We start from the raw sequence: 21083 nt of genomic DNA, 5'->3' as shown, positions 1-21083 counted from the left end.
GGCCTGATTGATGCTGTGTGTTGCTTTACGAGACAAACCAGTAATTACAGTATCACTTAATGCCCCACTTGTGTGTCAGTTCTGCAGTATTAGAAGAAGAGAACCATAGAACCCAGCATCTGTGTATGAAAGGCACTGTCAACGAGTCTATTCAACGTCCCAGTGTCGCCGCTGGGAGGAAGATGTTGTGTTTTCCTTGCATGGACTCACTTTGTCTGTCTTTCCTCAAAAACGTTCTTGCAGCATTTAAACGAAAGCAACAGTTTTCCAGAGGACAAAATAGCTGTCATACTGATACTTTTTTCCATACTGTCTTTCTTTGTCTTTCTCTTCCACTCACACAAGTAAACACATACATACACAAATGTGCACATCAGACACACACACAACAATGCCACACTCTTTCTCTCTGTGCTTATGTCTTTGGGAACAATTAAATCTCTCCCTTAGATTTTACTCAGGGTTGAAGAACAGGGAGATGGTATGTGGAGTGTAATGATCGCTGACAAAGAGTCGTACCACTACTGGTGACTGTGTACATTTGTGTGTGCATATGTATGTGTACATATGTGTGTATGTTAGGGATACTCCAGTTGTTCATTCATCTACAAATTACAATTCAAATCATGTTCTTGATTGACACACTCCCTCTGATACTCCACTCTAATGCTGTGAAGCAGCAGATGTGACCTGTTTGCTTCATCCAAGCTGTGTTTGCATCCCTTTTTCTACGAGAAAAAAAAAACTCCAAATCCCGTATTTTATAGGATTTTGTTTGAATATAAAACTAAATTCAAAGCAAGTAAGAAGCGATATTTCTATTTATACATTTGCTCTAGTCTTAAACGCACAAGATTCTTAATACGAACAATTCTTACATAATGCAAAAATAGGTAACGGCCACGAGTCACTTCAATTTTCTTAATTAAAAAAAAAAGTTGTAAGAGCTAGCATATTGAAATATTTACAATTGGAAGATCTCTATTATGTGTGTTTCACATGTTTTCTGAATTTTCATCACACTGAGAGACAGCCACGGTCAGGACAGCGCTGTCAGGAGCATTCATGTTACGGTATCACTTGAACCTCCTCTTAAAACTGCCCCTCATCTCACATCAGCACAACTAAAGTCACAAGGAACACTGCTTTGGACTCCTTTATATATTGTATGCACACACAGACAAACACACACACACAGACAAACACACACACACACACACACACACGCCAACAGCCAAATGCTTGCGCTTATCAACACACATAGAATACACACACACACACACACACTAACATGCACACATGAAACCAGACACACAGATTGCAGAAAATCCATCAATATGTTCATGTTTTTGGAGAGGATGGTGACTGTAAAAAAAAAAGAAGTATGTAGAGTAGAAAAAGTAAAAAAAAGAAATAAAGAAATATTGCCATAGTAGACAGCTGGTAGACATGCGCAGAGATGGCCTCTGTTCTCATAAGTCCGCCTAGAAATGAATGGTATAACCTTTCAGGCCTTGTTTTGAGAGGGCGTGGCCAAACACCACATTGCATGCTAGAATGGTAGACCCTTATAGATAATCTATGGCTAGACCTCTCCTTGCCTTCCTCTTCTTTCACCCTGTCTTCCCTTTCTCTCTCTCCCTTTCTTTCTCTCTCTCTCTCTCTCCCTCTCTCTCTCTCTCATTTCCCGCTGTATTCCCACCTTGCCTGCTGTTGTGTTCTCCATGCCTATCTCAGTCTTTCATTCCTCTTTTTTTGTAGCCTAGTTTTTACTTTGTTTTACAAGACGTGCATGCACAAGCATCACTAAATTGTTGATGTTTTTAAAAGAATATTTTGTTGCTGAGGCCATGCAAAGTGTTTTGAATATTGCCCTTATATGTGGAAAATGTCTTCTGAATGCTTTACATAATTTCTGCTGTAAAATGAAATCAGAATAAAAAGAAAATTTGCACTTTAACTTATTTACTTTTTTAATTACTTTTTTTGCCTGATATTTATTTCTCCCATGGTTCTTAAGGAAAAAACTGTAATCTGTCTTGTTCAACATGCCAAGCACCCCCTTTCTTTAAAATCAGATGGGGCAGAAATGAAAGTGAGAGTGTTCATTTGGACTAAAGTCAAACAAAAGCATTCATACAGTTAAATTCTTGCAAGCAACCTGCTCTTCAAATGTGGCTTAACTAATTCAGGCGAATATGTTGTCATCAGGTTAAAATAATCCTGTTTATCCTCATCCAGCTACTTCGGTTGTTTGAAAGCAATGTGTCCACCCTTTCCACACCTTCAAGGCTGTTAAACAGTCAGATATTATGAGTAAATGTACAGTAGTTAGACTATGACTGATGGTGGGTGCATTGTTGGTGGGGTTCTTGGGAAATGGTAGTTTAAGAACCAAAGTAAAACCAAAACAAAGATTTTGCCAGCAATATCTTAACTTACAATGACTGTTTTTAGCGTAGTTCTTTTTATTTTAAACAGAGTTCTGCAGTTCATCTGTTGATGACTTTTGGTATTTAAATGACAAATTTCCCTTTTAGTTAAGAGTTCTTGTCTTTTCACTCGTGGTTTCTCAAACTTAATCTAGCTTGGTTCGTTTTTTCTGTACAAACTTTTCATGTATTGTGTTCGAGAGTAGGTACTTCATTATGATAATTAAATTGTGATAATTACACCAGCAGATCATAGTGATTTCTCAATAACATGCATGTTCTCATCTGAAATCAGATGCATCAACACTTTCTCATTGTTAATATAAGTAAGGGAGCCATCTGCATTTGAAAATGAGTTTGTGTACACTAAGGGGTGTCTGTCAATAAGATGCACTTTTCCAGGTTTGGGCTAAAGGACAAGGAAAGGTGTTGCTCTTATGACAGTTCCAGATGAATTTTAAATCAGGCTGACTCAACTTGACTCATATCAAATCATCAACACTCCTCTGGATAACATATTCAGGTCTGAATAACAGGGCCCAGGTCTGTTCCAGTGTGGGTCAGTTGTGTTGACAGTTAGCAGATAAAATCGATAATTCCTTGGACCCTGCCTTGTTGTGACTGTTACACCCTCTCTCTTATTCCTTATTGTACAGTTCAAAGATCTGTCTCACTGGGATGATTTATTATCACACAACAAATGTGGTCCCTGCCTGGTGGAGACATCCTTGATTTCAGTCCTGCTTTTGTAAATGAAATACATAATAAATTGTTGATATCTTCGTTTTGCAATAACATTTCCTCATTCTCAGTTTTTGTAGTTTCTCTCCCTCTTTGCCACTCCATAATTATGTTATCTGAGCTTTGACACGTTGAACTTTAACAAATGTTTGTGCCAGCATCTCTTTCTGTTCCAGCTGTAGTTTCACTATTAACTGACTGATTTTCTGCTCTCATGACAGTTGTTTCTATTCTCCCCGTTTCGTGTTTGGCTTGGTCTGTATTAATACATAATATAATTAATTACATTAGCAAAGAACAGAATAAGTTTATCCACACTCGGTGCTGCAGGCCTGCCCTGCGCACTCACTCAGCAGGGTTTTGAGGTTTATGCTCCTTCCTGACTGTCAACATATCCTCATATGTGGTTTGCCCACTTGCTTCAGTTAAGTATCGACTAGTCGTCAGGTTTGCTCCAGGATTTGTGGAACATGTTACTCCTACCGGAAAATTACTAGTATATTCTCCTTACATCACGGCCATTTCTATTACCGTAAAATTTGTGTTTATCTTTTTCCTCGATGTGTAAAAAGACCGCAAATGTGACATGGGCAAATCTGTTGACAATGGAGACATCTTATAACAATTGCAAACGATATTTTTATTCACAAAGTCCTTATTATTTCTTAATCGTGTTGAAAACTTGACTTATTGGGCGTATCGCCTCCCAATCCACTGTAATTACGGTAGTAACCGGAAATGCCGTAAGACTCGCAGCTGATATAAAGACGTGGTTGTTCCGGTGAAAAGTGGATTTTGCTGCCTCAAGACGGACGGTTTTAGAATAGAATTTATTATGTTTTAATCAACAAATGTACATATTTTTTAGGACTAGATTATTTAACTTAATAATACAATGAGACCCGTGTGTCTTTCTTCTGAAAACTCGGCACTGTAACGCCCTCTTCTGCTGCCTAGCTCTCCATCGACTGAAGAAACAATGCAGGCCTAGCTAGCAACTAGCGTTAGCTAGCGGAAGCTAATCGGATAACGCTGGTACAGCAGACTGCAGTGGGATTTAAACCTTGGAGGAAGCCGTTTTTCGACGCTGTAATAGCATCCAATCCGGTATGTTACAGCTGCTTCTGTAGTTATGTTGATTTTCATGCAGCGAATGTCATTTGCCGTAACTTTATTGTTTGTGTGATAAGCGGCTAATCATCTAACGCCATATTTTCACAAAGTTAACGCGTTAGCTTGTTAGCATCGGTGAGTTAAGTAATGTTAGCTTGTTGATTCAGGTCTAAAAGTGTCTGTGTCAACGGGGTTACAGATGTCGATGACAAACAAAGTGACGGCCAAACGTATAATTAAGTTCATTTTCTGTCAGTAACATGAACACCTTTAAACGGTGGCGATCACAGCTTGACTTCTACTGTGGTCCATCTCAGCTGCCCACCAGTCACCCTGTCAGCGCCGGTCTACATTGGCATGTGTTGTGTTTTTCGAAAGGCTGTGTCGAAACCTGTGTTGACTTTCTTTTCTCCTAACTGGAAATTGTGTCAAGAGTTTCGTTTTCCGTTTCGTCGGGAATCAGACCCATCAGATACAGCTTATATCTAGATCGCAGTCTGTCGGTGCATGAAAACACTCCCCGAGCTGTCCTAGCAAAGGCTTAATCTATCGAGTCAAGTCATGCATTTGTTTCTCTCTCTCTCTCTCTCTCTCTCTCTCTCAACATACATACATACATACATATATATATATAGTTGAGTTATTTTTGATTGTTGTATTTCAAGTATAACATCAGATCTGTAATTAAAAGAAAAAACATTGCTCCTTTCCACAGAATTTCCCAAATTCATGTGTCAGCCAAAATGTCAGCCAAAATACTCATCGGCTTTCTCAGAAATAGAGGAAAGAAACAGTATAATCCTGATTACATGGAAATCAGTGTGTCTATAAAATAAAAAATTTATTCATGCCCCACTTGAGGAAATATTTTTACGGTCCTGTTACACATATCCTTGCTGACATTTTTTGATAAGCAGTAACTTTTTCTTACTTTGTTACTCAATCCTAAAAATGAGGCTCTTGAAGTGTCTTCCAGTTCCTGATGATGATTGGCAGTCTGGGTCCAGCCCTTCAGGGATTGGGGAAAAGACATTATATCATACAGTGTCTTTTTTAAAATATCAAAGTAAACAAACTGCATACTTGTGAAATTCACAGTATACTGTCAGAGTAACTCTTTACTGCGTTTTACACTTTATTTACTTTATTAGGGACACTTGACTAAACCTATTGCAGTCTAATACAACAAACACACAATAAATCCTACCTTCATGAAGAGTATGAATGTTCGGTTTATGGCTGACTGCAGTTAAACTGTTCATTGTTAGTTAATCTGCCCATTATTTTCTATATAATTTTTTTAATTTTTGAAATGTTAAGGATTTGTGCCCAAAACAGTTTCTCAGAGCCAAGGTGATCTTCAAATGGCTTGCTTTGTTTGACCACTAGTTCAAAACCCAGAGATATCGATTTTACCATTAAATATGTAGTGGTAAACCCTCACACTTGAGAAGCTGAAATAATAGATATGGTGTTTTTGCTTCAAAAATGAGTGATTATCAATATAGTCGCTGAATAATGTTTGTCAGTGAGTCGAGTAACCAGTCAATCCATTAATCGCTTCAGTCCAGTTTGGTCCAGATTTTGTTAAAACTGGTTCAGAGAGTTGTTCAGCTGGTAGTATTGGAATCTGTAGTTTGAGCTCCTGTTAAAATGTATTGTAGCTCTCAATGTGAGAGCTGTTTGTGTATAAATGGGTGGACTGTTGTATTCGATTGCATACATGTACCAAATGAACTGAGCATACTGTATGTAGCACTGCTCCATAACTTTTAGGTTTATTAGTTAATTAAGATGTTACTTGGGTGATTTAAGTTCTTGTTTTTTTGCACATCTGTCTAATGCTTATCTATCCCTTTTCAGCTATGAGCTCTCAGCTGCAGGTCTTCTCTCCTCCCTCCATCTCCTCCAGTGCCTTTTGCCGTGTGAAGAAGCTGAAGGTGGAGAGCAACGTTTGGGATGTGTCCACCACTGAAGCATACAGCTCTATAGCAGGCCAGTCAGCATACACCTTTGCTCCAGCCATGGCTGTGCCACCCTTTGCACCATCCTTGGTCTTCCCTCCTGCAGCACCTGGCTCCAGAGGTCAAGTGGTGGTGCGGGCAGCTGATAGCACTGGTAGTCTTCCCCGCGGATCCAGCCGGCGTGTCACAGAGCAGGCAACGTCTTCCTCTTATGCTCATGCTGAGATGTCCTCTGAAACGAGGGGGCACAGGCACGGCCAGAAGAGAAAGATTGAGGAAGCCAATGAAGGCAGTGGGAGTGGATGTGGCAGTGTCCAAATATTGGAGGAGCTCTCAGCTCCTGCAGCAACTTACTCCACTCGTACTGGTGGTGGTGGAGGGGGCACAGGCCAGTCTATACCCCACTCAGCTCCAACCACCAAGAGCAGCAGCTCCAATGGTGAAGGGGACTATCAGCTAGTGCAGCATGAGATCCTCTGCTCTGTGTCCTGCAGCTATGAAGTGCTGGAGTTTTTGGGGAGAGGCACGTTCGGACAAGTGGCCAAATGCTGGAAGAGGGGCACCAATGAGATTGTGGCTATTAAGATCCTGAAAAACCATCCATCATATGCTCGTCAAGGCCAAATTGAGGTAATAAAACACAGTACTGTTAATAAAATATGTATCCTGCTTTGATAACAAACCTGTTTTTGTAGTGGCTCTTGGTTTCTAGGGCTGGGTTCCAAAAAATTTCTAGTCATTCGGTACCAAATTTCAATATCTAAATCTCATCAGCATCAGTGAGCTAAGAAGCATGCATGTACAAAGATCTAGTAATGCTGGTGATTGGCTGTCTAACGTTGCACACCGAGGCACGCAGAAAAGACAGTACATCATGCCCAGAGACAGGGCTCACTTTTAATTTTTTTTAATCAGTTTTGTTTTTAATGACAGTTGCTTATCTGCATCTGAGATAACCAAGTGAATTTTGTGCTGGATTAGGCAGACGAGATGCTTCAATGGCATATTGCTGTCTGCTACTGTTTATTAATGTTCCTTTTTACAATTATTTATGTTTGTGTAGTCATAACCATAACCATATTCCATCCGTCATATTATCAGTTTCTTTAGTTTATTCCAGTAATCCAGGTTGTAAGGTGCACAGAGAAAAAACTGTTTCTCCAGCTGCTTTGAGGCCTTTGAGCAGCTTCCTCCAGAGAGAACATAATTGCACCTCAGTGTGTAATTTAATTGTTTCTTTGTGAAAATGGATTTTATAAGATTGGTATTGAAAAGAAAAGTATTGTTCAATAATCCTATCAAAGTCATGCTGTCAGTACCAATATTAAAAAGTTTTAAGCAGTACCTAGCCCTATTAGTGTCATTTGATAACTTTGGCGTTGCAGAGAGCTTCTTGTCTCACAGCACTGACAATTCAATGCTAGCAAAAGTGCGTGTATTTGGCTGAATGTGAGATTTATGTAGACTTGCCTGATTTATTGGCATTGAGCAAAGACTATGCTTAAGATTTTGCAAATCTTCTTGCCTGATTTTTTGTCTGTTGACTTATGGATTTCCAATGTGCATGATAATGTGAAATAGTTGCATATGAAAGTTATTAATTCATGACCACAAAATGAACACAGCAACACTCAATATGTGCCAAATGTATCATGTTTGACTGACTCCAGATTTGTCATTACTGGAAAAATATCTTGGAATAAGCTTCTGAGTTTTATGCTCATAGTCATACTCAGAAATGTTAATAGCTGCTCTGAACAGCCACAGCTGAAGGCAGAGTGGAAAGCCAGCCTTCACAGAAGGGGCGAGACACATTTTCAGACTGTCTCGTCTGGAAGGCATTCATCATGCTGGACTCTGTTGTTCACATTAAGTGACAGAAATGGTTGTGTCAGGACTGAAGCATACTAACAGCTTAACATCAAAGCAAATTTATTATCATACATTTGATCATTTGTTTCTGTGTGTGCATGTCCGTGCCTGCATTTGTGTATCTGTCTGCAGCTAATCTTGCATGCTACTGGACCCATCAACCTAATACTTCTTGTGCACTCATGGTTGCAGTGATTCACAGTTTTTGAAAAACCGGCTTTGTCTGCTCTGTTTTATATTGCCACTGACTGCTGACTCCTTTTAACCTGTCGGTAGGGGCTGCAAGTGGTCAACAACTGCTTGAGCCTGGAATCTTATTTCCCTTAGGGAAGGCCTTTACAGCAAACAGCTACGATTTAAAAACAAGTGTTACATAGTCTGTTGCTGGCCATATCTTGACCTTTTTCATGGTTCAAAAACTGCCATCCATAGAAAAGTTTGGTCTCATGTTTAACCAGACCATCTGCAGATTGACTCCATACCCAGTATATTATGTTCCACTGAAGGTAGGCACAGTACGAGATTAATAAATAAGCCTGGCGTAGATCTGCACTTGGCTGAGTGTTTCGCCTGTATCATAGGCTCCTTTTGTATTAAATAGTCAGTTACTCTATAAAACTAGGATCATAGTTCGTGTACTTGGGTTCGATCCACCAGCAGATGCCTCTTATGCTGTTGTTGGTGGTCAGGGCTGTTTGAAGCTCCCTATCAGCAGCTGTGGTACTACTGACAATACAGCATTATCAGTCATTTTGGAGCAAACTTTCAAAATGAGGCCTGCACCCACGGTAACTTATTTGAATAGTGTAGCATTAATGTGCACTTCATTGCACTTGCATTTGTTTGTTATGAAAGGTGTGAACTAGCAGTTACATGGAGTTTGTTTGTTCTCTTTCATAGGTGGGCATCCTGAACCGGCTGAGTGCCGAGAACGCAGATGAGTACAATTTTGTGCGTTCATATGAATGCTTCCAACACAAGGGTCACACCTGCCTGGTGTTTGAGATGCTGGAGCAGAACCTGTATGACTTTCTCAAGCACAGCAAGTTCAGCCCGCTCCCCCTGCGGCACATCAGGCCCATCCTACAGCAGGTTGGCAGATGCTTTAACAGACATTCATAAAACCTTGTACCGAAATGATAGTGTTACTTATATTTTGGTATGAAGAATTTTGAAGTGCAGAACTGTTTTCATTCTTCGTATTACTGCCAGTTGAATGTTTGTGTGTTTTTATTTTTAGGTGGCTACAGCGCTGATGAAACTGAAAAGCCTGGGCCTGATTCATGCAGACCTGAAACCTGAGAACATCATGCTGGTCGACCCCCTTAGGCAGCCCTACAGGGTGAAAGTCATTGACTTTGGCTCAGCAAGTCATGTGTCCAAAGCTGTCTGCTCAACATACTTACAGTCTCGCTACTACAGGTAGGTGACAAGAAATCCAGATGTGTTTTGTTCCATCTAAATACAGCTTTCCTTGATATCGTCTGAGGACAAGTGGTAACAAATAAGCCATGTCACAATGACACAACTTTGTAGCTCAGTTCTGTTTCCTCTGTACTTCTCTTTGCTGTCCAGGGCTCCAGAGATCATTTTGGGTCTGCCGTTCTGTGAGGCCATTGACATGTGGTCTTTAGGCTGTGTGATCGCTGAGCTGTTTCTGGGTTGGCCCCTCTACCCTGGAGCTTCAGAGTACGACCAGGTCAGTACAAACATTAATGTGTTGTGCCTTATCTCTGGGAATGGAAAAAAATGTTTAAATGCTTGGGAAAGGCTGACCAATGAAATAGAATATGGGCTACAAGTTGTTAGCAAGTCATGGAAGTATGTATTATAGGTGCTCTGTAGTGCTGCTAGTTAAGCTGTTAGGCATGGGATAGCAAAGTGCTGCAGCATTACTACAAACTGTAAGGATATTGTAGGTAATCAGTTAATTGTAGTCATTTCCATGACATTTACCGTTTTGTCACACTGTGATTCTTTAACTTTCTATATTTTCTTTTTTTCAGATTCGTTACATTTCTCAGACTCAAGGTCTGCCTGCAGAGTACCTACTGAGCGCCGGCACTAAGACCATTCGCTTCTTCAATCGAGGCCCAGACTCTAGCTACCCACTCTGGAGACTTAAGGTTAATATAACCTGAGACTAATCCCACTGGGTATCTGCTTATTAACTAGGCCATAAAAGATCATTCTGAATGTGATTTGAATTGTATCACTTAATGCCTGCAAGTAACAGTTTTAGCACTTAATGATAAACAGAAATGGTTTCCGTTTTCCAGACCCCAGCAGAGCATGAAATGGAGATGGGCATCAAGTCCAAGGAGGCCAGGAAGTATATCTTCAACTGTCTGGATGACATGATGCAGGTAGATGGCAATTTCTCTCAAAGTCTAATTTAGTGCTCAAGTTTTTGTGCTTCACACAGTGTTTTTACTCAGTACACAAATACTTCACATGCAAAAAAGACATCACATTGCTTACAGTATACCTCTTTTTGTTTGACTTATTTGGGAGTTATTTTGTGTATTCCAGGTCAACTTGTCTTCTCATTTGGAGGGGACAGACATGTTGGCTGAGAAAGCTGATAGAAGAGAGTTTATAGACCTCTTGAAGCGGATGCTCCGTCTGGACGCCGACAAAAGGATCACACCCACAAAAACTCTGGGTCACCCCTTTGTCACAATGAGCCACCTCATGGACTATCCCCACAGCTCCCAGTAAGTGTGTGATGTAATGATGCACACATATGTTGGTTTTGGTGAGCCTCAATTCAAATGTAATCGCTAAAATGCTCCACCCCCTCCAGTGTGAAGTCCTGCTTCCAGAACATGGAGATCTGCAAACGCCGGAGCTCCTATGACAGTGGCAAATCCCTGTACTCCACCAATGCAGTCCCTAGCGCTGCAGCGGGCAACCTCACTGTTACCTTCAGTAGCCAACTCAACCAGCATAACCAGGTATGACCCGTATCTTCACCTTCACCAGTTCGTACATGTGTTTAGGGACACGCAAGTCGTCCAGTATTAATCAGTGGTGTTCTCTAAAAGGTGCCTTCTGCGGGGGGAGCGGTGCCTTTGCTGAACTACCAGCCAGCTCTGTACCAACAGGCGACGATCAACATTCCCGGGCTGGCTCAACAGAGCGTCCCGATTCCAACGCGTCCTGCTGGGTTGTGTAGCCAGACGGAACCCTTCCAGCAGACTCTCATCGTGTGCCCCCCCTCCACTATTCAAGGTAAAGGATAAAGTTGCATTCAGGCTGAAAAAAGGCGGTCAGCTTATCAAACACCAAGAAACCTCACTGTGATTATCATTAAGGGTATCCTCAGTGTGTCCTACACTTTGGTGTCTAGCTGTGTCTACCAGTGTGTTGATTTTTGTTAATTACAACATCACTTCAATTAAATGCATGTCTCTACAGACAGAGATCAGAGATGTGAATAAGATCCGTACATTCAACTTTTTTGTTTCTTGTGCTGGGGATATATAAAATAAAAGTCCTTATTATTAATCATGAAGGGTTATCTGCTGTAACTTTACTCTCTGAGATGTTGTTCATCAGGATCTTGGTGTTACTCATCGATATGCTTGTGTGGGATTGTTTTCCAGGGCTACAGCCATCCAGTAAGAGTTCTAGTTTCCCTGTGAGGATGGAGAACTCTGTACCCATAGTACCTCAGAACCAGTCAGCTCAGTCGCTGCAGATCCAGCCAAGTATGCTCACACAGGTAAGACTTTGTTAGGTTTGTGTATGTGTTGTCAAATTTCAGGTATCTGTCGAGGACAAATGTTTTTCAGGATGGTGTTATGAAAAATGAAACTTTCCTATATTTTTGTTTTGGACAGCCCTGTCTGTGGCACGCTTTCTTTGACAAAGATGGATGGATGTATGACCGAGAGAGGGTGTGTCCTTTCTTGGACAGATGGAGTGTAACTCATCCTGAAGGCTAATTCTTGTAATTCTAACTCTTGGTGCCATTTTTACATATTTTGGTGTCTAAATGACTAGTAGGTACAACAGGTTTTGGAATAGGTCCAGTAAATCGCCTCAGCCACCTGCTGGGAAATGGGCTGCAATGTAATCCTTGGGGTCAAACGTGTCTGTAGATGCATGAAAGTGCTTGTTTTTGCCACTGACAGGTTATTCTGACATATAACAATATGGAAAGGATCCTTACAGTGATAGACCTTTTTATTAAAGACTTGGATTTTCTGTTTTGTTTAACCAGAAGCAGCTGCTATATTCTTTCATCAAAGCAGCAGCAGACTCCTTTTGGTAAAAAACAATAATTTTACCTCACAGAACACAAGTGCTGCTCTAAAAGTGAGAAGCAGGCTGACTGCAGTCTCATCTGATTGGTACAAAGTGGGTAGAACATGCACAGCGTAGACCTGCATCATATCCACATCTGCTGTAGGGAAGAGGTGTTAATGTGCACGTAGGAAGGGGGTTGTGCATTTGTAGCATTACATACACTGGCATATACTTATAAAGCTATATTGGCCCAGTGACAAGTACTCACCTTTTGATAAAGAAATGCTGATGCAACTTCACTTTCAGCAGTTCCACACAGATTCCATGACACAGTGCACATGAACACATGTTTTTTTTTGTCATCAGTCTTTGAGAAACCTAAACTCAGGGTTCCAGAAAAAATAGTCCAGCAGCATCCGTGAGTGATATCATGTCGTTAGCAACCAGCTGAGAGCACTGGTGCCCAGGTTTGCTCATTCATGGTTATACAGAGTGCATCCAAAAATTCAGTCCCCCTCTCTGTTAGTTGCCAGCAGTGCAAGCCAAAGTTTAGTGGGGACCAGGTTGAGACATTTTCTTCAGTAAAGGAAAATTTTTGCTTTCATTGGAGACGTTGTTTTATTTAAATTCACTGACTTTTTGAACTAACAAAGCCCATGCTGCTTCTGTTGTTTTTGTTTGTGCTGATTGCGTCTCTCCTTGGATTTGCTCCCAGGACTGATTTGGACCGCCACTCAGGGCCAGCCTCTTCTATTCCCAGTCTGCTATCTGGGATGGAGGCCAGATGTTTAATATTGGAGACTCATCTGGCTCAAAAAACTAGTTAATTGCTGTTTGCCAAAATAAGGAATAATTGCTGCATGCTGCAGAAGTCAGATGGCCAGTGGTACCAGTGTGGGTCTCTTGTGCAGCTGGTTTTATCCGCTCTGTCCCTTTTGTCTGAATCAGATTCAGCCTTGAAGGACATTACTTGTGCCCTAACCCTACCCTCCCGTATCCTCCCTCCCTCATCCAGGGTTCCTGCACACCCCTGATGGTGGCCACCCTGCACCCACCCTCAGCAGGCATAGCCCCCCAGTATTCTCTGCCCCTCGGGCTGGGCGCCGGGGTGGGTCGGCCCACCCTCCTGGAGCACACAGCCACAGTGCTGGTAAAGCAACGATGACATCCCTGAAGAAAGACATGCACATGCACCCTCCCTCTACCACTAACAATGCCATCTCTCTCCTGCCCCACTCTTCCTCTCCCTTTCATTCGTTTGCAACTTCCCTCTCCCTCTGTGCCACACCTTGTATGGGGCTAATCTTTGTTTTATGCGTCATATTCCGTCATTTTGCCTTTTCACATGCAGACTATTACTGGTTGCCAGATTCGTGGTTGGTCAATGTTTATTTTTGTAGGACAATCAAACCATTTTTTGATCTGGTATCATCATTATCCTTCTTGGTTTTAATTTTTTAAATTCTCCTTGGTGACATTAAATCCGAATTGACAAAATATGCAATCTCTCTCCATTCAAAAGACACCCCCTCCCCACACCATTCACACACTCTTTCATTCCCTCCCCCACAGTTTTTCCCCATAGGTGTGCTGAAGGCATGGAGCGCATGTGTTGCTGCGTTGGTCTGCGCTTTGCTTGCAGCTTCTCTTGTCCTGTCCTTCCTTGGTTTCAGCAAAGGAGATTGCAGCTACAAAACCCACTAAAATCCCTCAACAGCCCAACTCTCTGACACACATCTTTTCGTTTCAGCCCCAGAACATGTGGCATGCCTTTTCCCAAGACAGCTTATCAACAGACTGTTTGGCACCAGTGAACTAAACTCATTTTCTTTCCTCAGTGTTTCTTCTTTAACAGGCACCATGGTTCTGTGTATACGTATATTTATATCTTATCTGAGTGTTTACAGTGCTTCTTTGTTCGTGCTTTGCATGATATCATCTTGTGCATTTGTTGCAGGGCAATGCTATAAAAAGGGAATGGCTTGGGAAAGGTTGCTCGCTTATCTGGCTTTGTGCTTTTGCCTGTAGAAGAGATTGGCCAGTTGGTGCTCCTTATTTCTCAGCATGGCTCAGTTTGTCTGGCCCATTCCAGCACTCACTGTTGATTCACTAATATCTGAACCTTGATATTACATATACTGAAGTGTGAGTGTCTTTTTCTTTTGTTTTTTGTTTTTATTTTCTCAGCAGGCCTGGCCCACGGGCACCCAACAGATCCTCATACCATCATCATGGCAGCAGGTCCCAGGTGTGGCCATCCACAGCTCTGCCCACCAGTCAAATGTTGCTGAATCACCCCTGGAAACACTTGATGCTTCCACACAGCAGGGACACAGCTGGAGGTAGGTTTGCCAACGACAGTTCAGTCCAGACAAAAAAGGGTGATAAAGTAATGTAGTAAAAATGATCATCTCCGTTATATATAACCAGTTTGCCAAAATGTGTGCTTGACTAACAGAGCAAATGAGGAATGTAGTGCTATGTTGGAAAAATGCAGCAGTGACAGGTTAAATAAAACATACTTAACATTAACATCCAAAGTAAACATACTGTGATATTGCGATCATCTCCAACACAAAGTCCAAAAACAAAGAGGAAAGTTTTCCTTGTGTTTAAGATCTCATTTTACCAGTGGTGTCCACATCTAACTTATTTGATCTTTGACATTGATAGGAGCTCGACCCAAGCCAGGACGCAGCAGGAGAGGAAGAAGGTGAAAGCCAGACGTGGAGAAAATAGAAACAGGTTGGTAGAGCCCTGCAGTTTTTATCTCTGATTTATTATTTGATTTTTGAGCCACCATCAGGGTTTTAGCTGTTGCGCCAAATGACAGATGGCTAAAAAGAACTGATATCACACCAAAGACACAACCAGCAACTGTTTATCACTTACATTTTTTACATGGTAGATTGTAGAGTATTTTTTCTAGAGGATGATTCTTCCAGTTCCAAATTTCTATTTTTATTGCAGTTTTTTTTTTTGTTGTTTTTCCAGTCCAGTAGATTTAAGCAAAACTTTCCAAGCTGCGCAGGACTTCAGAACATTCCTTTCTAAAATTAGGTTTTGGTTTTCATCTGTTATCACAGCTGAAATCACATTTGCTGTGGAGGGAAAATCTCAACATTTGCTTTTGTTTCTCTATCAAGGGGTATATCCACTGCATCATTACTCGGCAGCAGCGGTGTGACCCCACCCAGCTCCAGCGCCACACTGTCCCAGCCAATCATCATCTCCGACACACCCAGCCCAGCGGTCAGCATCATCACTATTCACAGTGACACCGACACGGAGGATGAGCGCAAGTTCCATCCCGCCAGGTGAGGACAAGATACCCCTCTGCACTGTTTAGTGTTTTTATCTCAGATGGGATTGTAAAACGCTCCATTAGGGATTGGGGGATTATTTTTGATATACCTATGTCATTTTATTGCGACATAACACAGTTTCTCTGTTTACACAGTGTTGGTGTGAGCCAGCGCACAAACGTTATCAGCTGCGTGACGGTGCACGACTCAGACTCCTCCACAGCCAGTCCCCTGACTCCTCTGCCCCGCACACTGAACCCAGCAAGCACCATGTCATCACGCCAGGCCAAGTCTCTGGCAGTGGTGGCGCCTTCAGTCAAAACCCAAGGGTGTGAGAGAGGAGCGGTGTCACGTGCACGCTTAGAGACTGGTGAGAGTCACTTATATACAGTTGTCTGTCTCATCAGTAATGCATTTTATCTTGTGTGAAAGCAGTAGGGCAAACGCCACTGCTGCAGTTCAGTAGTCATCAGCCACTTCCAATAGTCGACCGGTCCAGCAGCAAAGAGTTAACTAATGTTGGCGGGACAAAGCTGTGGGTAGGTGAAATAGCAGAGTCCCTGATTGGCTCTGAGAGGCTGTTTACAAATGAGCTGCGCTCTGATTAGTGCCCCACACTGACTGCGCAGTGTTAAAATCAGGCATGACAACTACGACTTAACAGCAGCTACCCTGCATATCTGCTGTAGATCCATTGCTACTGCTTTATTACGCACCTTGATAAAACCACAGATGACCCATCAGCCTACAACGAGTGGTTTTGATAGTCAACTGTTCTGGGGAATCCCTAGAAAGCAGTATAACTTAATAACACGAACCACCCTTAATTCACAGTGAACTACATGAAGCCTAAGAGATCATCCAACCGACAGCCCTGCAGTTCAGGAGAGAGCATGGAGCATCAAGGACTGGTGCCAAGCCAGTCACACCCCTTAAACCTCAGCCAGGTGAGCCTTCTTTTGTTGTTGTTGTTGGGATCTGGTAGGAGCAGATTTGGTTATTAAGGACAGTTATTGATACCAATAACTGTACTAATATCTGCAGAATTATTAACAACATTAATAACAGCAGGTCACCACCTGAGATCAGTGACCAACAACCAGACTGTCGATGTAGTCTCACAAAAAGAATGTTAAGATGCCAGTGAGTAGAAAAGACATTTTACATTTGTCAGGTGAACAATGCAGCATTGAATGTGAGCACTGACCCTCAGAACAAGTTGCGTTTATTGCATTTATACTTGCATTTATACTTATGCCCTACACACACTTATATCCAAACCTACAAACCAAATCTAACCTTAGAATAGTGATATTTCATCAAGATCACTGTATTCTAGGTATCACATTGCCAAAAATAAATTGTTTTCAGTAACTAGATCCTGTGAAAGACATGAAATTCAGCGCAGCCAGACAGCCTTGAATGGCACTGAGACCTACAGTCATGTGACAACAATTCAGCAAAAAGTCACCTGAACTGCAGAAGGTGGAGCCAGCAGCCAGGAGGAGAAAACAAGAGAGGAATTTGTAGAGGCTGTAAAAATGTAAGGATTTATTATGTATAACATGTGGAGCTCTATTTTTTTCTGAAGTTGGTAACACATGGAAAAATGTTGCATTTATGGGGGGGGGGGGTTTGTGTTTTTTTTATTTAAAAAAATAGAAATACAACTTTCTTTTTTTAATGATTAGAATTGTTAAACAGCACAAAAGTCAGGTGGAGTTTTTCCTACTTCTAGCCATTACTGTGCTGTTTCCATAGAGGTTGCAGAGAGAATGAGGCTGCAGTGAGTAAAAATGTGAGCGGAGCAAGAAAACACCTAGAAACTGCTCAGGTTTGAGAGGGTTCATTTGAGGTTCGATTGAACAGTTTTCATTGTTTTGACATTTTGACGTAGATGCCAAAAACAAGACAGGGAGGTAGAAAAAATAATGTTAGCACTTCATGGGAAAGGGTGTAAATGCTTCAGTGTCTTAATCTCAGTGACAAACACTGCTGCCAAAACAAATCACAGTGAATTATTGACTGGAATTTCTGTCAGTAGCAGTTATATGACGTTTACACCTGTCGGACACTAAAACCAGGACTTTATTTCTACTGATTTGTTAAAGACTTAGTGAGTTTCAAAGATATTTACTGTGGCAGAAAATTTTACAGTTGATAAGAGTCCAAAGTGCTCTCTGCTGGACAAACCTTGTAGTGGAAGACCAGTTTGAGAAGACTGAAAGCAAACTTTCAATATTTGTTTTTTGAGAGTTAGGAACCAGTTTCTTAATGTGCAGAAGCATTAGCTGCTTCAGCCTGTTTAAAAGCACTCACCCACCAGTGGGTTGGTCAGTACAAACTCATACTGTGCAGTCGAACTTTATTACAACCCAGAAAACTTCATTTTGGATTTTAGTGAAGATCCCAAAGATACCTCATATATCATGCAAAATTTTGATGCACGTCAAGAAAGTTTGGAAAATATATTGAAATTCAAGCATATTTTTGATGCAAAAATGCTTGATTTTCAACATGAAACGATGCCATTGAAATATTTGTTTGTCTCCTGGCATAGAGATTAACAGGCATTAAATAATCATGATCAAAACATACAAAATTAATATAAACAGCTGTTAAAGTAAAGTGTGTCAGTTGATTTCTGCAGGTATAAAGGAATTCTGTGAGCTTTATTTTTTGCACATTCATTTATAGTAACAAATTAGATGTGATGATAAGATTATGTCAACGTTTGGAAGTGCTTGAATTTCACTGTTAAAAAGCTGTACCGTGCATTTCCATGTGAAAGAGCGGTGCAGCCATAACAAACTGAATGTTTGGCTCAGTGTTCTGTCAGGGAGTTAAAGTTGAAGTGCTTCCCTCCTGTAGGTTATCACAAAGATGGATCTTTTGTTTTTTTTAATCATCCACAGAAAGAAATTGAGCAACACACTGAACATGTGATTGTCTGCCGTCTTGTTGTTGCATGTATACTGACGGTGTTTCTTCACAGGTTCAGCCCGTGGTTTCTTCATCTCAGGAGCGTTCCCACAGTGACTCATCTTTGCGCCCCCAGCAGACGTTCCCCCCAGCCGTCTCAGCCTCTCGCTACAACTTCCCAGAAGTGTCCGCCCTGGCCTCGGCCTCGGCCCCCGGCCCCAGCCTGTACACCTACCCGGCCTCCACCGCCCTCTCCTCAGCTTCTCAGGCCATGGAGCAGCTGCTGGGCCGCAGTCACGGCAGCCACGGGCACTCCCCCTCCGCCTATGCAGCAACGTACACCTCATCCTCCTCCTCCTCCAGGAGGGACTCGGCCAGTCGGAAGGATTCTGTCAGTAGTCTGCTGCACGGCCTCCCCGCAGCCTACCAGCACCAGTTTGCCGCTGGTTCTCCCTACGTTAGTGTGACGCCCCGGGCCGAGGCTTACAGTGCCTACCAGCTAAGCCCCAGGCGCCTCACGCAGTACCCCTACCTATAGGGAGCCGCACACACTTGGAACAAAGAAAAAGAGAGAATCTACACCCCCACATACAAAGGGACACTTAAACTGTATTTCTGTTAGAATAACTGTTGGTCTCTTATTCGTTTGCTGCTTTAGACTTCCAAGGTGGCATCTCGCCTCCAACTCATTCACATGCTCTCCTGGACTGTTTTTAGTGTTTCCAAAATGTTCTTTGGCATCATTTGAAATGTTATCAGTTTATTTTCCCTTTTAAGAATATTGTTTATAGCCCATATTTTATCCCCATAGTATCCAGATGTACAATTAAGGCATTGTGGTAAATGTATTTTACTCCTGTTTATCTTGAGGTTTTGTGTGAAGAGAGATTATCCTCCTGTCACAAACTGCGACGACACTTTAGGCGAGCTTTTAGACGCCTGACTCACAAGGCTAGTGAAGGGCTAGCTGACCAAGAGGGTTAGAAGTCATTAGCTTTTCATGAACCTTGTTACAAAGTTTTCACACTAATCCAGTGAGGCCCTGTGTTTTTAGCTAACATAACAATGACTGTACCTTAACCATGTCTGTTTATTCACAAATCTGTCGTTTACTCTGTTTAAATTATGTTTTGTCGGCGTGAGGCAGGAAGAGGAAGGTCCATGAAGATGTCAAATGAGACGAAGGTGTGGTGAAAACTGTGATGGATATATGTTTAATTTAAGTGCACATGTGATAGTCTGTTAATGTAGTGACCGTGTTTAGGCAAGATTAATCATGTCCTTATGCAATAGAGATGTTTTTTGTTTTGTTTTTTAACTGCATCAACTGAGTGCTGAATGTATTTATGAAATACAGAGGAGTGGGATCACCATCCTGAGGAATGACGTGAAAGCTTTTGTTTGAAATTGTTTTAAAAAAAGAAATTAACCTTCTTCCTGACTTTCTCTCCTTTAAATATTGAAAAAAAAAGGTTTTGCAAGGACCTGAAAAATATTTAACATCAGTGAATCCTGACTGTGTAGGACTGACTCATTATGAAACCAGATTTATGGCCAGTTTTTATTGTTAATGTTGGGGGGAAAAAGATGAATTTTTGTCCTGTTTTCTCTCCTTGACACTTTGGAAATGCTCGTTAGGAAGTTGTAACAAACCACCCACACTGCTGTACAATGACTGATAAAGATACGATACGGCTGTCTGTTAACAAATGGGCCTCCTGGTCAGTTGATCTCTGATCAGACGCTACGTTAGCAGTATGTCTCTTACAATAAGTCAGTCGAAGGTGGTGCTCTCCCCCCCAAAGATGTGCAAAAGTGGCCATTTTGGCTTCAATCTTGTGTGAGTAGAATGTTGAGCTTCTTTGTTTTTCACACATGGCTGATTGCAGTGTGGATACAGCAGTCACAGCGTGGGTCCTGTCTGAGTTCAGACGCAGACGTCGAGCTGCTTCCTGCCACCGAGTCAAAGGAGGTGAATCTGTGGATGGTTTCTGTGGGTCATGAAAGCGTTTCAGTAAATCCTTCCCTGTTGTGTTTGCATCAGTTTTGTGTTGTAATGTCTGAATATTTAACTGTATTTCATCTTAACATAGTATAGTTAAGAGGCTATTTGGTAGAACTAATTCAGGGAACAAGGTTTCAGCTCAAATAATCCACTGTCACTGTTTTCAATAAAATAACCACAAATTCAGACTGGCTCTCATCATTCTTCACCACTGTCTCCAGCCCTTAACCATGAAATAATGCTTCTTTTCCCTCACAAATCTGAACTGGAACTGACAATAAAAGATTGATAGTGGCGTTTTACAACCTTCTGATTTGTCTAACTTAATCCAGCAGCTCATTCTGTGGCTGTTAAGGCCTTTCCAGGATACATAAACCATGTTTTGTCTACGCATACAAAAGCAAGACCAACCCCAAGGGAACTGTGTGAGAGGGTTTGTCTTTATGATGGCTCATACCTTAAACTGCTTCATAAC

The 21083-nt window shown here is 41.7% G+C and overlaps 1 protein-coding gene across 4 annotated transcripts; it reads left to right on the top strand.

Moving 5' to 3' along the window:
• The first annotated feature begins 3968 nt into the window (after positions 1-3968).
• hipk1b (homeodomain interacting protein kinase 1b) lies at positions 3969-20788 on the top strand. Of its 4 annotated transcripts, none has more exons than XM_041950655.1 (18): positions 3969-4280; positions 6150-6880; positions 9023-9214; positions 9363-9544; positions 9698-9821; positions 10129-10248; positions 10402-10488; positions 10655-10839; positions 10929-11079; positions 11170-11356; positions 11731-11849; positions 13392-13526; positions 14567-14718; positions 15050-15121; positions 15523-15693; positions 15837-16051; positions 16516-16628; positions 18677-20788. In XM_041950655.1, the coding sequence occupies exons 2-18, from the start codon at positions 6152-6154 to the stop codon at positions 19139-19141; spliced, it is 3399 nt and encodes a 1132-aa protein (XP_041806589.1). In that variant the 5' UTR covers positions 3969-4280; positions 6150-6151; the 3' UTR covers positions 19142-20788. The 4 variants fall into 4 exon arrangements, with proteins under 4 accessions (XP_041806589.1, XP_041806581.1, XP_041806605.1 ...); XM_041950647.1 differs by having other exon boundaries at positions 14564-14718; XM_041950671.1 differs by lacking the exon at positions 13392-13526.
• The last annotated feature ends 295 nt before the right edge of the window (positions 20789-21083 follow it).

The sequence above is a fragment of the Chelmon rostratus genome, chromosome 2 (genome assembly GCF_017976325.1).
Source record: "Chelmon rostratus isolate fCheRos1 chromosome 2, fCheRos1.pri, whole genome shotgun sequence".
NCBI lineage: Eukaryota > Metazoa > Chordata > Actinopteri > Chaetodontiformes > Chaetodontidae > Chelmon > Chelmon rostratus.
Note: the sequence above shows the minus strand (reverse complement) of the source record. Positions and strands in the feature narration are given on the sequence as shown.